Source organism: Echinops telfairi, unplaced genomic scaffold (assembly GCF_000313985.2).
Source record: "Echinops telfairi isolate 266 unplaced genomic scaffold, ASM31398v2 ScPeMD7_7472;HRSCAF=8510, whole genome shotgun sequence".
Classification (NCBI taxonomy): domain Eukaryota; kingdom Metazoa; phylum Chordata; class Mammalia; order Afrosoricida; family Tenrecidae; genus Echinops; species Echinops telfairi.
Window position 1 is genome coordinate 2373669 of NW_022111376.1, and position 23053 is coordinate 2396721.

The window sequence follows — 23053 nt, forward strand, 5'->3', positions numbered from 1 at the left end:
CACTGGGTTGAAGTTTGGTCCCTCTTTTCCTGTGGAGATATAAAAAATACCCTCCCTTTGGGTGGGTTAGCGAACAAGGGCATTTTCAATGGCCTCCTGTGAATGTGACAGTTGGACATGGACTGAGGAAGACGGAAGAAGAATGGATGTCTTTGCATTATGGTGTTGGAGGAGAATATGAAATGTACTACAAATTGCTAAAAGGACAAACCAATTTGTCTTGAAAGAAGTATGGCCCAGGTGCTTCTTAGACGCAAGGGTGGTGAAATTTCCTCGCATACTTTGGACATGTGGTCAGGAAAGACCAGGCCCTGCAGAAGCACATCCCCCTTGGCAAAGTCGAGGGGCAGCAAAAGAGAGGAAGACCCTCAACGAGATGGACGGACAGAGTGGCTGCAGCAATGGGCTCTGACATAAGGACAATTGTGAAGATGGCGCGGGGCCAGGCTCAGCAGCATGGGTTCCTGAAATGGTGGAATGTCAACTAGTTCTTTTTGGTACGGTGACTCTGTGTATTCTTTCCATCTTCTTCTGATGCTTCCTTCATTGTTCAATGTTTTGTCCAAAGAATCTTTCCATATTTCAACTTGAGGCTTGAATTTTTTCTTGAATGCTTTCGGTTTCAAATATGCTGCGTGCATTCTTTCTTTTTTGGCTTCCTAATTCTAGGGGTTTGCACTTTTTGTTACAGTAGTTTAATGATAATATTTGGCTCTTGTCTTCTCGAGCTGCCCTTTGGATTTTTCTATTCAGCTCTTTGACTTCATCATTTCTTCCATGTGCCTTAGCTTCTCTACAATTAAGAACAATTTTCAGAGTCTCTTTGGACATCCACTTTGATCTTTCTTTCTTGTCCTTTTAAGGACTTTTTGGTTTCTTCATGAATGATGGTCTTGATGCCCTCCTGCCGCTCATCGGGTCTGCTGTCACTTGTGTTCAATCTGTTCTTGAGATCTTCGGGAAAGTGGGATAGACTTAAGGTCACATTTTGACTCTCAGAGACTTGTTTTCATTTTCTTCAACTTCAACCTAAATTTACATCTGAGCATTTGATGGTCTGCCCCACAGTTGGCCCCTGGCCTCATTTTACCTGCTGATATTGAGCTTCTCCATCATCTCTTCCCACAGGTGTTGTCAATTTGATTTCTGTGTTGTGTTAGACAGGGTTCTTTAGAGAGATAAAACCAAATTGCTGATAATTTAATATATTTATTTATAAAGATAATTAGATCTATAACACAAGAAATGAACTGTTACATTATATACAGATAGCTATATAAGACAAGAAATGAACAGTTAAAATATAAAGCACTACAAGTGGCTCAGTGTAACTCACTCCCGTGAGAGAGAATTGTGAGAGACTAGCAGTCCTTCAAGACTAGTCTACTGCCAGGTCTTCCTCTATATATAGAGAGAGCTAGGCTATCTCAGCACAGCAGCCAATCACAAGGCAGGTCACCAACTGCCAGCCAGGTCACCAACCGCCAGTCCCTAGCTCCAGAGATGTCTTAAAGGGACCTCAACTTACAGCAACACAGTTCACAGGCTAGGCGTCCCACAGGTAGTGTAGCCTGTAAATTGAGGCACAGAACAAGCAAGGCAGCCACACACTGGTCCAATGATCAAAGAGCGAGAGACAAGAAAGGTGAGGCTCACCGAGCCATTTATCTCTCTGCCCTTCAGTTAACCCCACTTGTGTTTATCGGCCAGGCTGGCACAATAAACTATCTCATGTGTATTCCACTTAGAGAAATCCATGTGTATAGTTGCTTTTTGTGTTCATGAAAAAAGTTCATATTTTCCAACTATTTTTTCTTTCTTTGTTTCCAACTTTTGTATTCCAATTGCTAATAATCATCAATTCATCTTGATTGCATGTAAAATCAATCTCCGACTGAAGACATTGGTACAATTCTTCAATTTCTGCATCAGTAGCTTTACTGGTTTGTGTATAAGTTTAAACAGTAGTTGTATTGTTTGAATTTCTTTAGGGGTTATGCATTGGGCTGCTAACTACAAGATCACCAGTTTGAAACTCCCAGCCACTGCAAAAGAGAACGAAGAGGCTTTCTACTCCAATAAAGAGTTACAGTCTTGTAAACTCACAAGAGTAGTTTTACCCTGCTCTAGACAGTCATTTTGAGTCAGCATCAATTTGATGGCAGTGAGATTTTGTTTTGTTGAATTCTGTGAAAGTAGACAGCTTATTCCTCTTTCGTTGTCTGTTCTTAGTCTGGAGGCTCTGCTGATACCTGGTCACTTTAGGTGACCCTGCTGGCATTTGAAATACCAGTGACATAGCTTCCATCATCACAGCATCACACAAGCCACCACAGTACAACAAACTGACAGATGAGTGGTGGTCAAGTTAGAGAATTCCTTTTTATTGCTAATTTACTAAGAGGGTTTCATTTTTGTGTTAATCATGAATGATTGTTGGCTTTCATTAAAATGCTTTGTCTGTGGGTATTGAAATGATGGCTTGGTTTTTCTTTTGCAGTCTGTTAATATGATAAATTACATTTTTCTTTACTTTTTCAGTCTTTTTCCTCTCTGTGCTTCAGTTTGTATAGTTTCTACTGATTCAGATATTTATTGATCTTATTTTCTATTCAGTGAATTTTAGCTCTAGACATTCACTCATCAACCTTCCCCCTGTTGCCCCCTCCACAGTACTCTACCCCACCCTTGCCTTTCATTTCTCTTTTCCTATCTGTGACTCTCTAGCCTCCCTTTCACTAAAGCCAACACCTGTTGGCTCTCTGGTCCATTTATTTTAACTATTTATTATATCTGTGTTTAAGATTCTTCTCTGTTCATTCCTTTATCTCTGGTATTTCTATATCTCCTTCCTTTAACTGATCTTCTCCTGGTTCAGAATCACAGTTCCCTGCTTCTTTGCAGATGTAGTGATTTTTTAATTGGATGCTGGACACTCTATTATGTTATTAATGAATTTTTTTCTTGTGAATTAGCTGGGAGGGGTCACATTTCCGATCATCTCCTCTATAATCAACAGATTTAAAAAACCCAGTTACTTCGTAGTTTCCTCGCTGTTTTTCAGGGATGAATAATAATTCATTATGTGTATGTACAAGAATTATTTGATCCATTCTTGTGAACAATGCCAAGATGAACATGGGAGAGCATGTCTGTTTCTGACATGACTCTTACTTCTTACTTCCAGAGGGATTGCTGGATCACATGGAATTTCTATGCCCAGTTGTTTGAGGTTGCGTCATATAGCTTTCCATAGTGGTTGTACATTTTTACAGACCTACCTGCAGTGTATGAGGGTTCTAATCTCTCCGCAGACGCGCCAGCATTTTTTTTTAACTTGAGCATCATTGTGGTACCTCATCGTTGCTTTAATTTGCATCTCCCTGATGACCAGTGATCGTGTTTCTTATGTTTGTTGGCCATTTGGATGTTATCTTTCAACTGTTTGTTTATGCCCTTTGCCCACCTTTTAATGGGGTTACTCATCTTTTTATAATTGAGTGTTGTGGTTTTCTATAGCTTTTAGAGATTAATCCCTTGTCTGTTGTGTCCTTGTCAAAAACTTGGCATTCTTTTTCATTCTTTTAATAAGATCTTTTGCTGTACGTTTGTTTTATTTTTAGTAGACCCAAGCCACCTATTTCATCATTGACTACATGTGTTTCCTTCATTACATTTTATACTACCCTGCAGTAGGACCCTTAAGCTATTCCCTATTTTCTCATTGATGACCTTTATCATTCTAGGATTTCCAGTTAGGTCTCTGATCCATCTTGAATTTGTTTTTGTACATGGGTGTATGTGGGGGTGGGGCAGGTCTTGTTTCCTTCTTCAGATGGAAACCCAGTTTTGCCAGCACCATTTGTTGAACAGACTAGCGTTGTCATATTTCATGGTTTTTGGCCCTTTGTTGAAGAGCAGTTGTTTGTAGGTGGATGAGTTTGGTTTGGGGTTCTCTATTCTATCCTGTTTTTCTCTGTATCTATATTCACTACTGCTCTTCTTGAGAAGTTCCTTGCTTATCCTGGACCTCTTTCCTCTTGGTATAAAGTTAAGTAATTCGTTTTTACTTCCCTTTAAAGAATGAAGTTGGGATCAGGATTGTGTTGTATTTATAGATTGCTTTGGGTAGAATTGGCATGTTCACAATCCATGTGAACATGGATCTCCTATCCATGAGCATGGAATATTCTTCTGTTTATGCAGGTCTCTTTTGATTTCGTCTAGTAGTGTTTTGTAATTTTCTTTGTATCAGTCTTTTGTTTCTCTGGCTAGGCTTATTCCTAAATATTTTATTTTTTAATGTGATTATGATAAATGGTACTGTTTTCTTGATTTCTACTGTAGTACTCTCTTCATTAGCATACAGGAACCTGATTGCTTTGTGTTTGTGCATCTTGTATCTTTCCATGTTGCTGACTCTTTCTATTGCTTCCAACAACAACAATTTGTTTGGTCAAGTCTGGGATTTTCTGGCATAAAATCCTATCATCTGCAAATAGTGAGGATTTCCCTTCTTTTTACCAATCTGAAGTCCATGGATTGTGTTTGGCAGGGATTTGTGGATCAGCTTGATCCTTTCAAGCCTGTTTCTTGTTGGCTTTTCATTTTCTAGTCAGTGAGAATAAACATAGCAAAGCGTACCCATTCCATTCCGGTTTCTAGACACAATGACCGATGGTGATGGGGGCATTCTTCACATTGCGTCAACATTCTCATGGTTCTGTTTCACTTCCATTGAAGACCCCTGCCCTCTAACGGTCTATCCTTTCGAATAGCTGCTGACCCCATGGTCTTACATTAAAAACCAAGAAACCAACCAACTCCCTGCCACGGAGTCCATGCCGACTCACAGCGACCCTCTTGGACAAGGTAGAACTGCCCCTGTGAGTTTCTGAGCCTGTAACTTTTCACCATCTTTCTATAGTTTTATATAGATTATTTTATTTGTATATAGATTATTTTAAAAACACACATAATACTCAAGTATGGCAAGCTGTACTTTGAGAGCTAAATTGTTACTGAGTTTAAAGTTGACCTCAAGGGATTGTTTCTATTCAAGGTTTGAAGAGCAACTCAGGGTCACTGGTTCTGAGACTCCTCCAGCCTCAATCAGTTGAGGAAGTCTGGATTCCTTAAGAACTTTAAGTTTGGCTCCACATTTTTCTCCCTTCCTATTGCCTGGCTCTATTGTGTGCCAAAAGATTAGTAGTGGTAATTGGGGACTGTCTAGCTCTGGTCTCAAGGTGGAGGAAGCTGCAGTTCATGTCGACCAGTAGTCCTGTCCCAGACCGGGATTGATGGATTATTTCAAAGCTAGTTTAGCCCTACTGTGGAGGTCTGACCCTTTGGGGCTTTCAGTTATCAACTTCCTAGTGTTGCACCCTATGCATATGCCATTTAGTATTCAGCCAAAACCTCAAGACATTTATTTAAAATATACAGGAGTTACTCTTGGGAAATTAACATAGGAGTGGAATGACTGGGCTAGAGGATACAGCTTCGTGTAACTAATGTGTAAACCCACTTCCATCGAGTGCATCCCCACTCACATCAACCCTGCGGAGCTGCTGGTGAGTTTAAACTGCTGACCTTGTGACTAGCAGCTCAACGCATACCCCTCACACCACTGGGGCTCCGCCTATCACAGAAGTACCTCAAAATCCAAATATCCAAGGTCAATATAATGATACTCACCCCTTTTTTCTAGGTCTCATCTTTCCCAGATCACGAAGTGATACAACCACTCACGCACTTGCTCAACACGGAAGTTGAGACAGCATCCTTTGGTTCCCTTGGCCATGTCATCTCATCCCAGAGCATCAGCCTATCTGTTTTGACGGCCTTCGGTGGGAAACAGGATTTCTCCCAAGCTGTCTTCCCCAAATATATACCAGACCTAGCTGCTTGAGAATGACTGTACACTTGGAGGTCATCAGGAGTGGATTGGGGGTCATTCTCCCTGAGAGTTATCAGCTGTCTAGACCAAGCAGATACCACTGTTTATCCCACAAGTAGGGCCCACTCCCTTCTGATAAGGATAATAGTTGTCTGTTTCCTTGTAGGAGACACCAGAGAGGTCAAACCCACCCAAGGATGACCAAGATTAGACTGCCATCATGAATCTAGGGTCCGCCCATCTTGTCACATGTATACCCCTAGACCTTCCCATTCCTATAGGCACACCCCTAGCTCATCCCTTCCTGTTACGCTTATTATACTTATCATAGATCCCCTTCCTACAATGTGTATGCCTATTGTACTGCCCCTTCCTGTGATGTGTGATTCTGTAATCATGTCCCCCTAAAGTGATATAATGGTTGGTTAGCAATAAAGAAAGAAGCTCTCCCTGGTCCTCGGCCGAAGACTCTCCCCAGCTCTGGGGCTGAAGGCTCTCCCCAATTCCTGGGGCCCTCTCTGGCTCTCAGGCCAAGAGAGGCTCCTCCGTTCTCGGTCCCCAAGGCTGCCCCTTTCTCGTAGCCAGGTTCCCCCTACGAGGACCACCAAGCGGGGCGGAGGTGAGCAATGCTACCATGTAATGTGTCTGACTACATCATTGTAATATCTCTTTTATCTCTCATGCTCTCAATGACTTTAATAAATATATATATCAACCATACAATTGTGCTTACTGAACCCGTGGGTAGTAGTACTAGCAGTGGGTGGGGCTGGCCCCCCACCCCAACAAATTTAATTTAATACTACAGCCTTCCAGTGTCTGCCTCCAGCCTCCCAAGCTCCCTCCACTTGGCAGCCCCTATTGGACATCTAATAGAATCTCCACACAGCATGCTTGGATACAAATTTACTTTTTTTATTGTTGTAAAATATAGATCTGTAACACAGCATATGCCAATCCAATCATTTTTACATGATCAATTCAGTAACCCTGATTCATCATGCTACCAGCAGCAGCAGCTGGCAGGTACCCAATGCTTCATAAGCAATAAGCACACTCTCGCCCCTTTCCTTCTACCCCTTAAAGACACAACAGACATTATTCACTGCTATTGAGTTGATTTCAACTCTTAGTGGCCTTACAGTAGAACTGCCCCCTGGATATAGTTTCTGAGGCTGTAACCTTTACAGAAGCCAAAAACCGCATCTGTCTCCTAAGCAGTAGCTGGTGGGTTCGAACTGCTGACCTGGCAGATAGCAGCCCAACTCATAACCCACTGTGCTACCTGGACTCATCTACTGCCTCTCAAAACTCAAACTCACTGCCATGAAGTTGATTCTGACTCATAGCCACCTTTTAGACAGAGCCGAATTGCCCCTTGGGGATTCTGAGACTGTAAATCTTTACAGGCGCACCCAGACACATCTTTCGCTCTCAGAGTAGCTGGTGGATTTGAACTACTGACCTTGTGGTTCACAACTCAGTGTTTAACCCACTATGCCATCAGAGCTCTCTCTTCTGCCTCTAGTAACCACTAATCAGCTTTGGCCTTGGTACATTTGCCAAATGTTGTTGTTTTCCTATGCTACTGAGTCACTTTCTACTCATAGTGACCCGATAGGACAAAATAGACCTGCTCCTTAGGAGTACAAAAACTGTCCATCTTTCTGAGATCTAACTGACCGCCACCTCTCTCTCGTGGGGCAGCGACTGTCTAAACAATGCACCACCAAGGGGTCTTTAGCCCCAAATATGAACCCTTCATTGGCTCCCCCAATTCTGTTTCTCTTCAAGCATTGCCAGGCCCCAATCCTGGCAATTTCCTGGACTCTTCCTTCTCTCGTCCCCCACCCCGTATGGGGATGTCAGCAAGTCCTAATGGCTTTCCTTCAAAGTCTATTATCCACCTTTGTCCAGGCCATGACCTCTAGCATCAGAATGACCACCAATAAACCAAAACAAAGCGAACTCGCTGCCACCGAGTCCATGCCAACTCATAGCGACCCGAGAGGACAGGGTCAAAGTGCTGCCCGTGTGGGTTTCTGACACAGTCCCTCTTTCGGAAGGAGAAAAACTCATGTTTCTTGTAATGGCCTTCCCCCACCCTTTCCCCTGCAAGAGCCTGCCCACCTCCTGGTCGATCCTCTCTCGTTTCTTGGAAGAAATCCCTCCTGGAAGAAAGCATGTGAATCCCTTCCACAGTAGATCACAGATTTTTCTAACCTGGACTGAAAACCCAGAAGTCATAAAAGATGGAAAAGTCCCGCTACCTAAGAAGGACCTTTTCCCGGCGAAGAGCGGAGGCATTCGCAAGCTCTAGCACCAAGGGCTCATCTCCTTCATGTCTGAAACGTGCCCAGAATCCCAGGAGGGCCAAAGAGCAGGCCACACAGTTGGCCAAAGGGCGTGTGAGTTACAGACCTGGGAAAAGAGAATTGTCCAGAACCACCAAAGACACAGGGACAGAAAATCACGCAGAGGTTGCTAAGATGGAGGCAGGGGGCAGAGGGTTCACGCGTTCCTTTTGGGGCAATGAAGAGGTCACAAGTTGCGGCACAGCAATTTAGCAAGTACATTGTGAAAGTACAAAACTCCGTGGACGTGAACACTTGAAAATAGACAGTCCTCTGTTACGTGAACTTCACTTCAGTCAAAAGAAGACAACTGTCAAGCTCCTCTGGCAGACTGGCCTACGTCCCTGCATGTGGAGGGACAGTACCCTGGGAGGGATGCTAGGTGTTACCTCCACTCCCTCCCAGAGCTGGGGAGGCTGCGAAAGGGGCCAGGCCCCAGGGAAGGGAGCTTGCCAACCTCTGAGGCTGTTCTCTCAGTCACTTAAAATAGAAAGAATGGGCCGGCTCTGTGGCCAGATATGGAAAGACCCAGGGCTATTGCAGCTCCATTCTAGGTGCCAACAGCGAGGTGCAGAGCAGTAGGAGGTGCAAGGAAGGCGTTTTCTCATCCCGGCTAGGCTCGCAGACGCAGGCGTCTCCAACTGAGGTGTGACTGCAGGCACACAAGCCTGACGCGGTGTGATCAAAAGTCAGAGAAACAGCAGCCCCCCTCCCAGGCCCTCCAGAAGGCACTCTGCCGCCCTCTCCTGGAGCCTCTGTCCTCTGAACTCCTGATTCTACAGCTCCAAGTCTCCACAGGAAGGGCCCCAGGTGGCCCCTGGTCTCTCACCTGCACTGGCCTCCAATCCTTTCACATTTGCCCCTCTGGGGACCAGAAGCCACCCCCCCCACCTCTGGGTCCACCCATAGGGCCACAAAAGGGGTCTTCTCGGAAGGCCCCTCTCCCCACTTGATCTTGACCCTAACAAAGCAGAACATCTCAGGCCCTCCTCACCCCCTTGGCCCTGAGGAAAGGGTCCTTCCTTGCCTCTCCCCCTGGCTTCTGGTGATGCTGGGCATTCCTTGGCTTGTGGTTGCATCACCCCGGTCTCCAGCCTTCCTGCCATGTCTGCCAGTCATAGACCGCCCCTCACGTTAACTCTTCCCCTTTGTTGTCACAGATGTTTTGCACAAGGTCCACTCAGAGGGCCAGCGGTCAGGGCTTCAAGCCAGAACAGTCCTCAAGAGCTTGTTTCCCAGAAGCCACAGCGCTGGGTGAGAGAAGGCTGCTCTTCTAGTGGCTGCTCAAAGGGCAGAAGTTGGGGGGAGGGAGGCGCGGAGGGAGGCCAGTGATCTGATCCCCCCGCCCCAGTCCTCCTGAGAGCCCAACAAAAGGCCTCATTCAGGTCCTCAGATTTCACTCTCACCACCAGTAGCTAGGGTCAGGCCTCATCACCCTGCGCCCCTACTGGGTCCTGAGGCCCCCTCGCCTCTGCTGCCTTTTCTGTCTCCCAGCTGACCCCAATGGCCCCTCAGCAGACACAGAGCAGGAGCCCAAGCTGCCACTCAGTCAGCAAATGAAGGCATGCCAGCAAAGACCTCTGGGCATACCACCTGCAAGGTCTACCCCTCAGCTAAGCTTCTCAATGCAGAGCCCCGTGGAAGCCCCACCAGGGGCTTTCTTCCCTGCCCTCCCACAAGGCATGAGGAAGCCAAGGGCCCAGCATTGCTTGCCAGCTTCCTGTGGAGCCCATAGGCCTGCCTCAGCTTACCCTAGGGAAAAATCCAACTCAATGTAAAGAAAGCAGAATCCTCCCAACTGGACCAATAGGTGAAATAAATGAAGAAGAGGCTGACATTCTTAAGGATTTCGTCTTGCTTGAATCCACAATCAATGTTCATAGAAGCAGCAGTCAAGAGATCAAAAGACAGTGCATTAGGTAAATCTGCTGCACGAGACTTCTTCAGAGTATTTGAAAGCAAGGATGTTCCTTTGAGGACTAAGGTGTGCCTGACCCAAGTCATGGTATTTTCTCAATCACCCCACATGCGTGTGAAAGGTGGGTAGTGAAAAAAGAAGACCGAAGAAAAATCGATGTATTTGAATCCTGGTGCTGGAGAGGAAACTGGAAAGTACCGTGCCAAAAGAACCAATCGATTGGTCTTGGAAGAAGTCTGGCCAGAGTGCTCCTTAGAAGTGAGACTGGTGAGTCTTTGTCTCTGCTACTTTGGACACGTCGTCAGGAGAGACCAGTCCCTGGAGAAGGACATCCTGCTTGAGAAAGTGGAGGGCAGTGAAACAGAGGCAGGCCCTCAAGGAGATGGACAGACGGAGAGGCTACATCCGTGGGCTCAGGCATAAGAGCAATGGTGAGGGTGGCGCCGGGCTGGTTGGTGTTTCCTTCTGTGTACCCACGCGATGGCACCTCCTAACAACTCCCTTTGGGGTGGCAACTGCACTAAATCCCACTGGTCTCAAAAGAGGACTTTAATGCCATACAAATTGGAGCTCAACAATAAAATCTGAAAACAAAACAAAGCATACACTTCACACTTGTTTACAACACAAGCCCCAGCTCTGAAAGGGGCACTTTTTATTGTCAATAACAAAGCAGCCCCAACGGACTTCGGGGAAGGAGGGCGCCAGAAAAGGCCAGGCCTCACCGTCTCCCGCGGGTGTTCACCGGATCTGGAGGAGCAAAGGCGAGGATGAGGCAGAGGAGGAAACAGAGAGGCCAGTGGCTGGCAGGGCCACAGCTACTTCTTGGACAGGGCCAGCCAGTCCACACCCGCGCCAGCCTCCTGGCCACCCTGGGCAGCTGCTCACCGTGTATTTGTCCCACTTCTTCTCAGGGTCATAGGGCTCCCAGCGGCTGGCCGGGAAAATGTGCTTGTTCTTCTCGTACCAGCTCCGCAGAACCACCTTGCCTGCGTGCGACTGTGGACCGAGGGGGGTGGAGGGGCCGGAGGGGTGTGTGTGTGTGTGCGCGTGCGCGCGCCTGCTGCTCACAACCAGCCCCTGGGCTCACCCACTTGACTCTCCCCCCAGGAAGACCCCGCCTGTACCTCGTCCTTCTCCACAGTGGCATCGCTCAGCAGCCGCACGTCATCGTGAACATCAAAATTAAAGAGCGGCCCTGCAGGAGGAAGGGCCACCGGTCACCTAATGCACCTTGTGCTCGCATTGGGGGATGGGGGAGGGGGCAGCAGGGCCCACTCACCACTCTTCCCTCTGGCCTTGGTGACAATGAAGTCATAGAAGCTGTGATGCTAAAGGACAGGAAAGTGACAGTGGCAGTGTGACCACCCACCCCGGCTGGCCACCTCCAGGCTACCCACCAACCCAAGCTCAGGGAAGGGCCTCACGTGTGGGATAATGAGGTCCTCCTTGATGTACATCAGCTGCTCCACACCAGCTGACCTGCACAGAGAAGTGGACTGCAGGGAAGCCCAAGGGAGGGAGCCAGCCTGTGCCCCAACCCTGCCAGTGCCCCCAGCCAGGGCTCCAGCCCCACTTGGCCCCAACCAAGTCCCACCTCAGCTCGCTGAAGTCTTTACGCAGAATCTCCAGTGCCTTCTGCAGGAACTGCTGCATGGTGTTGCCTTTCTTCATCTGCGAGGTGGGCAGGGCCAGAACAGCTCACACCAGGGACACAATCGAGCTACCCACCACTCTGGGACCAAGGGGCCTGGGCCAAGCAGCCTACCTTGACTGTCCGCCGGTGCCCAGAGCCATCCCAGTAGCTGAAGGTGATTTCGATCTCCTCACCTGTGAGGCAGAATTGGCTCCTGGTTCCAGACCTGCTGCTGCATCTCCAACCCCCACCTAGGGCTTGCTCTCAGCTGCGCCCCCCAACTCACTCTTGATCTTCTCTTGCTTGGCTTCCCACTCCTGCCGCAGCTCTTCCCGCAGCCGGTTCTCCTCCTCCTATGGCAAGAAAGGGGCACAGGACTGAGCCCAGGGCTGCACAGTGCCAGTGCCTGCCGGACCCTTCTCCCTGAGCAAGCCTCAGGCCAAGGTGGCTGTCAGTGCCAGGTCTAGAATGGCAAGATGGCTTTACCTCACGGTCTCGGTCAGGCAGGAAGCTGGTGTCCACATCCGGGTTCTTCCCCAGCTTCCTCTTCTTCGTAACCACCTCTGGAGGGAAAGAATCCCAGGAGGCCCCCAGCTCACACAACTGGCCACAGCCCCAGTACCTAGCAGCCCCTGCCAACTCAGACCTCAGCTTTGCGCCCCCTCCTCAGTGACCCCAGGACCAGCCTGACTGGGAAGTACCCGCCTCTCTTCCTAGTCTTGCTCCATCATGTTGGCCAAAGGTTATTTTGTGTACAGCCCCTAAGAAGTATCCTTGCCCAGGGTCATGAGGGCCACAAACTCAAGGTCAGCTCCACCTTGGGTCACTGTTTCCAGTAGCTGACCAGACACCTGGAGACTCTGCTGATGCCTGAAGGGGTATAGAGGGCCCCTGTGTCAGAAGCTGTGCTCAGGGTGACACACCTGCTCTGCCATCTGACCCTCCTAATAGCTGAAGAGAGGGTTTGGGCACCCCTTTTCCCAGGTGAGGTCCCTGAACCGGGGAGGGGGGTACAGGGGGAGGCCAGGACCTGCCAATGTCCTGGGCTCTGGGACTAGGTTTCCTCAATGAACACACAACTGAACCAGAATAGTTGGCTCTTCGAGTTGAGATCAGGCTACCTGAACACTCTGTTAGTCTCTTTTTTGTAGAAATGGACAAGCCGATACTCAAATCCATATGAAAAGACATGAGGCCCAAAAGAGTCTTTAAAAAAGTAATAAAGACTCATATTTCCTGATTCCCAAACATACTATAAAGCTACAATACTCAAAACAGTACAGAATAAGGACGCACATGAGGGGACTTCAAAGAATTCATGAAAAAAAGCTCATGACCTTTTAATTCTATTTCCCCACAAATTTTCTGAAGCCCCTTAGCATATGCCAATACAGTAGAATTGAAAGTTCAGAAAAGAAACCATACCCCTCTGACCAAAGAAGTTTCAACAAGGATGTCACATCACTCAATGAAAAAATATCAGTCTATTCAACAAGTAGCATTGGGACAACTGGATCGAGTTAGACTAGTATCTCATGCTACATGCACAAATGAACTCAAAATGGATCTATAATTTAAATAAAACAATGAAAACGTTTGAACTCTCAGGAAAAAAACTAGGAGAAAATCTTCAGGACCTTGGACTTGACAATGGATTCTTAGAGATAAATCTAAAACCGTGGACAACCAAAAGAACAATAGATACATGGAATACTTGTACGCAACAAGGAACTCTGTCAACCAAATGGGGAGAGCTTCTGCTATAGACTGGGGGGAAATGGTAGGGAAGCATCTATCAGATAAACATTTAAAATCCAGAATATGTCAAGGACTCTTACACAACTTCAACACCAACAACAAAGATATGGCCAATAAGCACATAAAAAGATGTCTGACCTTTGGGGTCAGGGCGTGGCACCCCATCAGACTCGACCCCCAAACACTCCTAAAGGTCCACAAACAGACCTTGAACTATTTACAGGCTTTTCCCTTTTTTGGCATTGGTTTTTTTGTTTTCTTTTGTTGCTTTGTTTTTCTGTCTTGTTCTAGATAAGATAGGCTGGATAAACAATCTGGAGGAGAAAACAGCGGGACCTACGGTTCCGGGGGGACATGGGAAAGGAGGAGGTGGTAGAAAGGAAGTGGTGTTAACCAACCCAGGGACAAGGGAACAACAAGTGATCCAAATTAGTGGTGAGGTAGGTGTGGGAGGCCTGGTAGGGCTTGATCAAGGGCAATGTAACCGAGCAGAATCACTGAAACCCAAGTGAAGGCTGAGCATGACAGTGGGACAAGAGGAAAGTAAAAGGAAATAGAAGAAAGAACTAGGAGGCAAAGGGCATTTATAGAGGTCTAAATAAATTTATATATGAGGATGGGGAAATAGATCTATGTGCATATATTTATAGGTTTAGTATTAAGGTAGCAGATGGACATTGGGCCTCCACTCAAGTACTCCCTCAATGCAAGAATTATTAAACGGTCATTCCATGATGTTCACCTTGCCGACACGATCGCTGAAGACAAATGGATGCATAAGCAAATGTGGTGAAGAAAGCTGATATTGCCTGGCTATCAAAAGATACAGCGTCTCATCCCTAAAAAGCAGTGATGGACGCATGAAGCACATTGCCGCATGGCAAGAACTGGAGGAAACCATGCTAAGTGTGAAGTATGTCAAGCACAAAAGGACAAGTACAACATGAGTCCACTGAGGTAAGCTTTTAAAAAAATGGAGCATAGGGGAAAAGCTACTATATACATACATCCCTGGGGTGAGGTCCAGCAACTATGGCAGGGGCCAAACCCAATCCAGGGATACATATGACAGTCAACTAAATAAGAGGGGGAAAGAGAGGGGGAAAAAAGACATAGATATAGGGGGAGCAGGGCACTAATCCACCTAAGGGGAGGGTATTGTTTATATCTCCACAGAAGGAGAAGAGACCAGGTTTCAATCCGATGCGCTAAGACGTGAATACAACATACCAGCATGTACCAGAGAACCAATAGAGAGGTCCGCGGGGCCGGCCCCAATCCCGACTATGTGGACACACACACACACTCGAAGAATGCACTTCAGAGGACAGCACTGGGGCCACAGCTTGGGGAGAGGGGCTCATCGGATTAGAGCACATGGGAGAAACGCAAAGGGATGGAGAGGGAGGAGAGGACATCCTGGCTCAACAAGCCTGAGGACGATGTTCCTGCTCAGAGCAGACAACGCATGGGGAGGACCATAGGGCCGGCCCCACCACGGGACACATTGTCCCTCACTGAACCATGGCGCTGCGGGGGACAGCACTGGAGACACAGTGCAGGAATAGTGCGAGGTCTGGCCCCATCACGCTGTGGCAAGGCACTGAGGGCATGCAACAGAGCAGCAGGGGGAGCCGAGTGCTGAAACACCCAGGGAATTCCAAAAATAGACTTTGGAGACAGAGTGTGGCACCCCATCAGACTCGACTGGAAAACACTCATAAAGACCAACAAACAGACCTTGACCTATTTGTAGGTTTTTCTACTTTTGTCAGTGGCTTTCTTTTTGTTATTGTTATTTGGTTCTTGCTTTCTGCTGTTGTTGTATTGTTTTGTTGTTGACTTCCTTTGCTGTTTTATTTGGCTTTGCCTGGTTTTTGCATTTATTAATGTATCTGCATGTCAATCTAGATAAGATAGGCGGGATAAATAATTTGGAGATGAAAAGAACGGGACCAATGGTTCCTGGGGGATACGGGAGAAAGGAAATGGAAGGTGGGGGGAACCAACCTAGAGACAAGGGAACAAGTGAACTAAAATCAATGAAAGGAAGGTCGTAGAATGTCTAGTGGGGCTCAATCAATGGCAATGTAGCAGCGAGGAATTACTAAACCTGAATGAAGGCCAAATGTGACGGTGGAACAAGAGGGAAGTAAAAAGGAACTAGAGGAAGTAACCAGGAGGCAAAGGACATTTATAGAGGCCTAAATATAGGCATGTACATATGTGAATATATATAATGAGAGCAGTATAGAACTATGTATTCAGATCTATAGGTTAAGAATTAAGGTTGCAGATGGACATTGGGCCTCCACTCAAGTACTCCCCCAACACAAGAACACTTTGTTCTAACAATCCAGCATTCTGTGATGCTCACCTTCCCGACACGATTGCTGAAGACAAAATGGGTGCATAAGCAAATGTGAAGAAAGCTTATGGTGCCTGGCTATCAAAAGATATAGCATCTGGGGTCTTAAAGGCTTGAAGATAAACAAGCGGCCATCAAGCCCAGAAGCAACAAAGCCCACATGGAAGAAGCACACCAGCCTGTGTGACCATGAGGTACAGACGGGATCTGCTCTCACCAGCCTGTGTGACCATGAGGTACAGACGGGATCTGCTCTCACCAGCCTGTGTGACCATGAGGTACAGACGGGATCTGCTCTCACACATCTATGACCCAGAATAAAACCATACCCAATGTGAATGAGGGGGGGCATGGAGTGGAGACCCAATGCCCATCTGTAGACATCCGCTCAGAGGGGTCACAGGAAAGAGATGAGGTCAGGGTACAGCATAGCATCGATGAAACACACAATTTTCCTCTAGCTCTCTGGTGCTTCCTTTACCCCACTATCATGACCTCAATTCTACCTTACAAATCAGATTAGACCAGAGAGCATGCACACTGCTACAGATAAAAGCCGGCAACACACAGAACCCAGGATAGATAAACCCCTCAGGGCCAACAAGGAGACTAGAGATACCAGGAAGATTAGGGGAGGGTGGAGGGAGAAAGGGGGAATCGATCACAAGGATCAACCTAGAGCCCCCTCCCAGGGGGACAAATAATGGAAAAGTGGGTGGGGTGCAATGGAGGATGATGTAAGATATGGAAAAAATAATCTATAACTTATCAAGGGTTTGTGAGGGAGGACGGGCTGGGGAGTCAGGGGAAATGGGGAGCTGATATCAGGGGCTCAAGTGGGAAGAGAATGATTTGAAAATGATGATGGCGGCATATGTGCCAATGTGCTTGACACACTGGAGGAATGTATGGATTGTGATGAGAGATGTAGGAGCCCCCAATAAAAGTATTAAAAATATCTTTTAGATAAATAGAAAAAAAGAGATATAGTGTCTGGGGTCTTAAAGGCTTGAAGATAAACAAGCGGCCATCTAGCTGAGAAACAACAAAGCCCACATGGAAGAAGCACACCAGCCTGTGAGATCATGAGGTGTCGAAGAGATCAGGTATCAGAGAACAAAAAATCATATCATTGTGAGTGAGGGGCAGTGCATAGTGGGGACCTAACGCCCATCTGTAGGCAAATGGACATCCTCTTACAGAGGGGTTGCGGGGAGGATATGAGCCAGTCAGGGTGCAATGTAGCAACAATGAAACATACAACTTTACTCTAGTTCTTAAATGCTTCCTCTCCTCCACTATCATGATCCCAATGCTACCGTACAAATTCGGCTAGACCAGAGGATGTACACTGGTACAGACAGATAGGAACTGGAAACACAGAGAATCCAGGACAGATGAACCCCTCAGGACCAGTGGTGACAGTGGCGATACCAGGAGTGTGGAGAGAAGGTGGGGTGGAAAGGGGGAACTGATGACAAGGATCTTCATATAACCCCCTCCCTGGGGGACGATCAACAGAAAAGTGAATGAAGGGAGACGTCAGACAGTGTAAGACATGACAAAATAATAATAATATATAAAGTATCAAGGGTTCATGAGGAAGAGGGGGCGGTGAGGGAGGGGAAAAATGAGTTGATACCAAGGTGTCAAGTAGAAAGCAAATGTTTTTAGAATGATGATGACAACAAATGTACAAATGTGCTGGACACAATGGATGGATGGATTGTGATGAGTTGTACATGCCCCCAATAAAATGATATTTTTAAAAGTCTGACATCATTAACCACAAAGGAAATAGTGATCAAACCTGAGGTACCACTGCGCCCCATCAACAGCCATGCTCAGAAAACGACAATCACAAGTGCTGGGGAGGATGTGAGCTAGTTTGGATCTGTGTGCCTTGCTAGTGAGTGTCAGCTGGAGCAGCTGCTGTGGAAAACCAGGGAAAGGGACTTGCACTTCAGAGCGCAGGTACTTGCTTGGTTTTGTTTGTTTGCAGATAGGTAAAGTGGCCCTGAATGTGGCACAACCAACTTTAAAATGAGTGCTAAGTCCCTACCAGGAGATATGAGCATATTGGGATGCTGGGAGGTACAGGGCTGTACATAAGGAAGAGGAGAGCCACGTCAAGATGAATGCCCTATTGCCATCAAGTCAAGTTCAACTCACAGGAACATTACACGATATGGGGTAACTGTCCCCTAAGATTCCCCCAGGCTGTCATCTTTGCTCAGGCTGCCACATCTTTCTCCCATGGAGTAGGTTGGTGGGTTTCAACCACCAAACTTTTATTTAGCAGCTGAGTATTTAAACCACGTCATCATCGGGTCCCTTCAAAGTATGTGTATGTGTGTGTGTTTACATAAACACATAAACTCATGCCATGGAGTCAGCTCCAACTCATATAGGAGAGAATAGAACTGGCTTCCAAGGCTGTTAAAGCTTTACAGCAGCACTGTTAACCAAGTTCACATTGAAGAAGCATATTAGCCTGTGTGATCCAAGCATTCAGATAAAATCCAAATCCAAAGGAGGGAATGATATCAGAATGTAATTTTTGAATACCCGGTTTGCAGAAGGCTGTGGATGAAAGTAGAAGTCCAAAATCCATTTTCAGAGTCCCCACATGGACTAAGCGTCCAATAAATTCCCTCTGGGCATAGTCCAGTTATGTAAATAGCCTTGCTGTTAGACAGAGAGCACTGTAAATTTGATTATGGCAGATGTAGTTAGATTAAAATGTAATACCTTATTATTTGATCTCCTTTGACCCATTTTAAAGTTGATTTTAATATTTTCTGTTTTCTTTTTTATTGAGGTTTTTCTATGTTTTATATAATCACTGTTGTTGGTTTTGTTTGCTTGCTTGCTTGGTGTTTTTGTTTTGTATGCTTTTCAGTATATGAAGTCCAGGATAGGGACATTTTATGGGGCCAGTAAATGGGTTAATAATTATCTAGGGGCATAGTAGGGGAGGATGGAGGGAAATGGGAAGCTCACGACCATGAGCATGAGAAGAAAATGTTCTGAAGCTGATTGTGGGGATGACTGCAAAAATCTTAATATGATTGAATGGTTACATTGTATGGTAAGTCAAGTGTCTGCCAATATTATTCTCTTAAAAGAAACCCAACAAACTTGACAGCCACAGACTGTCACATCTTTCTCCCGCAGACCTTTTGATTAACAGTCAAGCACTTTAACCACTGCACCACCCACCGGGGATCCTTGGAGAAGTAGGAGTGAACACAAGACTTACTGATGCTCCATGGTCCTAACCAAGATTGGTTTGCTGAGTTTGAAAGCTGGGACAATTCAGCTAACTGGCATAATGGCTGCCCAAAATCATGTTCTCCATCCTAGTAAAGTGAGTACTCTCTTTAAAGTACACTTTAAAGTGGCTACTCACCTCTGAGGTCTGAAAAGCCTGCACGCAGCTAAGACACAACTAGAGGTCTCTACTCACCAGGAGCAAGAGAGTAAGATCATCAACCTCATTCAGCCTCAGCCCAGAAGAGACTACCAGCCCTGCCCGTGCTGATCAGAGCCATGACAGATGGTACTGAATAGAATGAGGGGGGAAAGTGGAGAACTCAGGATCATATACAAAGAAAAAAAGCCAGCTAAACAGGGGGAGCTCCCTGAGGCACTCTTTCAACGAGCCTGTCCCCTGAGGTCAAAAGCAAAGATAAGAAGATGTGGGGACAGGGAAAGGAGAGTACCAGACACAGCTGACACACCGTGATATACATCACCCAACTGTGTCACTGAACAATGTGTGTAGTAGCTGTCACATGGAAACACATTAAGCCAACCAAAAAGATGACTACAGAATTACCATAAGACCCAGTAACCCCAGTCCTGGACACCAAACGATGTGAAGGCTGCAGCCGGCACACCTGTGTTCACTGTGGCATTTCTCAGCTAGCCGAGAGGTGAGGATAACTTAGAGGTTGGCCCACAGAACGCGCTCCTGGAACACAGGCGCTCCATTCTGACCCTGGCAGGTAGCCCAGGTGGTGAGCTGGGGAGCCTCTGTCCTGATTCACACTCCAACTTGACAAGGCCAGCTGATCAGACACCTATTCTCTGCTCCCGTGTCTATAAGGGGCTCCCAACAGGCCAAGTCGCAAAGACAGGAGACTAGAGGGTTCCAGGGTTTGGAGGGGGTTGAAACACTCCTGGAACTGGACAGTGTGGGGAATGCAATTAGTGTCACTGGAACGGTCTGTCCTAAAAGGGTAAATCTTGGTCATGTCCTCAGATGTTTTAGCCAAAAACCTTGTTTAGTTTCGAGGGAAACAAAAAGTTCTTGCTTCTGTGGGCCCCGCTCCACGAGCCGGCAGAGCCTTAGGTCACACCATGAAAGGCAGGGAGGCCGGCCGTGGGCCCCAGGATGCCTGGTGCACATGTACGTACGTACATGCGCACGTATGCGTGCGTCCATGAGAATTCTGGGGCCAGGGTTCTTAAGCCCAGCTGCACATTTCTACCCTGGGGTAGCTTAGGAAAGACTCCTGCTTGTCCCCAGGCCTCGATGGGAAACCTCTAGCGGAAGAAGCGAGGGCGAGGCACATTCAGGAGACACTGGGGGAAATACTTCCCGTCAGTCTCGGAACAAGTACAGCTAGAAGTGAGGATGGTGACACTTTTATATCACACACTGTGGGCATGTCATCAGGAGAGACCAGTCCATGGAAGAGGAGCTCATGCTTGAAAAGTAGAGGGGCAGCGAAACAGACAGAGTCTCAATAAGATGGATTGATACAGTGGGTACTCACAATTGCGAGGATGGCACAGTATTTTGTCCTGTGGCACACAGGATCAGTAAGAGTCTGAACTGACGATATAGCACCGAATGCTGGCAACTTCTTCCATGTTCTACTCCATGGCTTCTGAACAGGCCAAGTTGCCCTGCCACAGGCGGCTCCCACATGCCCAGTTTCACCTGCCTGTCTCCCCAGGCATCCAGCACCCTCACCTGCTTCACTTCCCTCCTGCCACTCGCAGGCACCAGCACTTCCCTTTTCTAAACAGCTGGCAGCTTGCCTCACACTCTCTGAGGCCTGGACCAATGTCACACATCAAACTGTCGCACACGCACACACACACTCAATCTTCTTGCTGAGGAAAGTCCACCTTCCTGAAGGTCTAACCCAACATGGCTGTCACCTCTGCCTCCTTCCTGCTTCCAGGCTCTCCTGAGCTGTGCCTGGAGACTTTCGGGAGTCACTGACTGCACATGACCACATTCAAGTTTGTTGAAATGGATTAAACCATTAATCTCTCGGTTCCAAGGCACAGGAGCAAGAAAGGCCATGCTCAGCGGCCACGTGCAGCCTGTGGCTGCCGCAGTAGTGATACTACATCATTGCCTAAAGTCTACTCAGCATAGCACCTTCTCTTGGGAGCTCGCTTACCCCATACCCCTACCCACAGCAACCTGCAAGTCTGGCCTGCAGCCTGGGACCGGGATGACAGCAGGAAGCAGAGGCCGGCTGGGGCCACGTTGCTCCCCCAGAGCCCCCTCACCTTCCCTGTCCAGCTCCTCCTCGTACAAAGCAGCCTCCTCCTCCTCCTCGGCCCCCTCCTCCTCCTCCTCCAGGGTGAAGGACAGGCTGGAGATCTTCCGTTTTGCCTCCTTCTTGCGCTCCTTCTCTCGCAGCTTCTCCAGCTTCCTACAGAGCCAGCCAGTGGCAGTCCTCACTTTAGGACACCTTAGGACACCCCCCGCCCCTCATCAAAGCCCCACTGGCTAAGACACTGAGGTCAACCTGGACAGGAGAGAACACAGCTGTGAGAGGAGAGGGCCTGACAAATGATGCCACTTGGAGGACCCAGAGGTAGGCACAAGAGCCCCACCCGAGGGCAGGAAGTGCGCCCCCCCCCCACTCGCAGGGTTCAGGAAGAGCTTGGTCTCAGGGGTCTCGGGGAGGGACCCACAGCTGAAGCTCCTTTGACTGCTCCTTCTTGGCCAGCTGCTTCTCCCGCTCCTTCACCAGTGCCTCCTGCTTGGCCTTCATGTCGTTCAGGGTCACCAGACCTGAGCAGAGATGTTGGCAGGGGGTGGGTGGAGGGGCAGTGACCCAGAGCCAGAATGGAAGGGAACCCTGGGCCAGGAAGGGACGAACAGACACCCACTCACCCACAGTACTGGACTTGAGTTCTGCCTCCACGGCATCATAATGGGCCGAAAACTTCTTATCAATGTTGGATTTCATGATATTCTCCTACCAGGGAAGCAAGTCAGCAGTGAGGGGCGGCTGCCACCCCACCAGGGGACCAGCTCCCAGGGCCCTATCTGCCCCTGGACACAAGCCACCACCTCTTTCCTTTGTCCAAGGGGGGCTGAGTGTGAGAGGAACTTCTTGCTCCCATCTCTCCCCAGCTGGGGGGAGGCTGGAATCCCAGCCCTTTCAAACACAGCTTTTAAGGCAGGTCCCAAGACCCATGCTTGGGCAAGAATGAAGGAGGGAAAGAAAAAAGGGGGCAGGAGCCCAGCCCCGGGGAACTTTTCCTGCCTTCCAGGCCCCAGACACAGGTCAGTAGCTTGTGGTCAGCCCACTGGACATCCATCCTCAACTGCCAGCTGGCTTTCGAAGCAGAAAGTCCCTGTGGGCAAGGGCATTAACCTGGGAGCAGGCTTCCACCTGCAGCTCAATCCCTCTTCTCCAGCCCCCCAACTGAAGCTCACTGCCTTTCAGTGTGTTCCGCCTGCCAGCGACCCTACAGAACAGGGTAGAACTGCTTCTGAGGGTTTCTGAGGCTGTAGCTCTTGATGGGGTCAGCCTCATCTTCCTCCTGCGGACTGGCTGGTGGGTTTGACTGCTGGCAGTAACATTAGCAGTCCCTCCCCTCCCCCCCCCGCCCCCCGCGTAAACCAATACGTCAATAGGGCTCCTCAGCACCTGCCCAATCGCCCACAAATGCAGGGCTGCTGGCCTTTTACACCCTGGCCGGAGTGCTTCGTGAACACTGTGGCTTGGCAGGGCAGCGCCTGTCAGTCAGTGTCCCCAAGGAGGGAGCCCACCCTCGACTCAGTGAGGGCCACAGGGGTAAACTTGGACTGGGTGCCACTCTCGTCACTCTGCTGGGCCCCGCGCACGGTCCCCGACAG

General features: G+C 48.0%; 1 protein-coding gene across 1 annotated transcript; it reads right to left on the minus strand.

Moving 5' to 3' along the window:
• Positions 1–10786: 10786 nt before the first annotated feature.
• Positions 10787–22197, minus strand: FAM50A (family with sequence similarity 50 member A). The gene is made up of 12 exons (XM_045285530.1): positions 22082–22197; positions 21880–21979; positions 21469–21614; positions 12294–12370; positions 12094–12160; positions 11940–12001; positions 11769–11845; positions 11599–11653; positions 11454–11502; positions 11299–11369; positions 11060–11170; positions 10787–10921 (listed from the first exon to the last, which is right to left on the minus strand). Exons 1-12 carry the CDS (start codon positions 22155–22157, stop codon positions 10913–10915), a joined length of 900 nt encoding a protein of 299 aa, XP_045141465.1. The 5' UTR covers positions 22158–22197; the 3' UTR covers positions 10787–10912.
• Between the last annotated feature and the right edge of the window lie 856 nt (positions 22198–23053).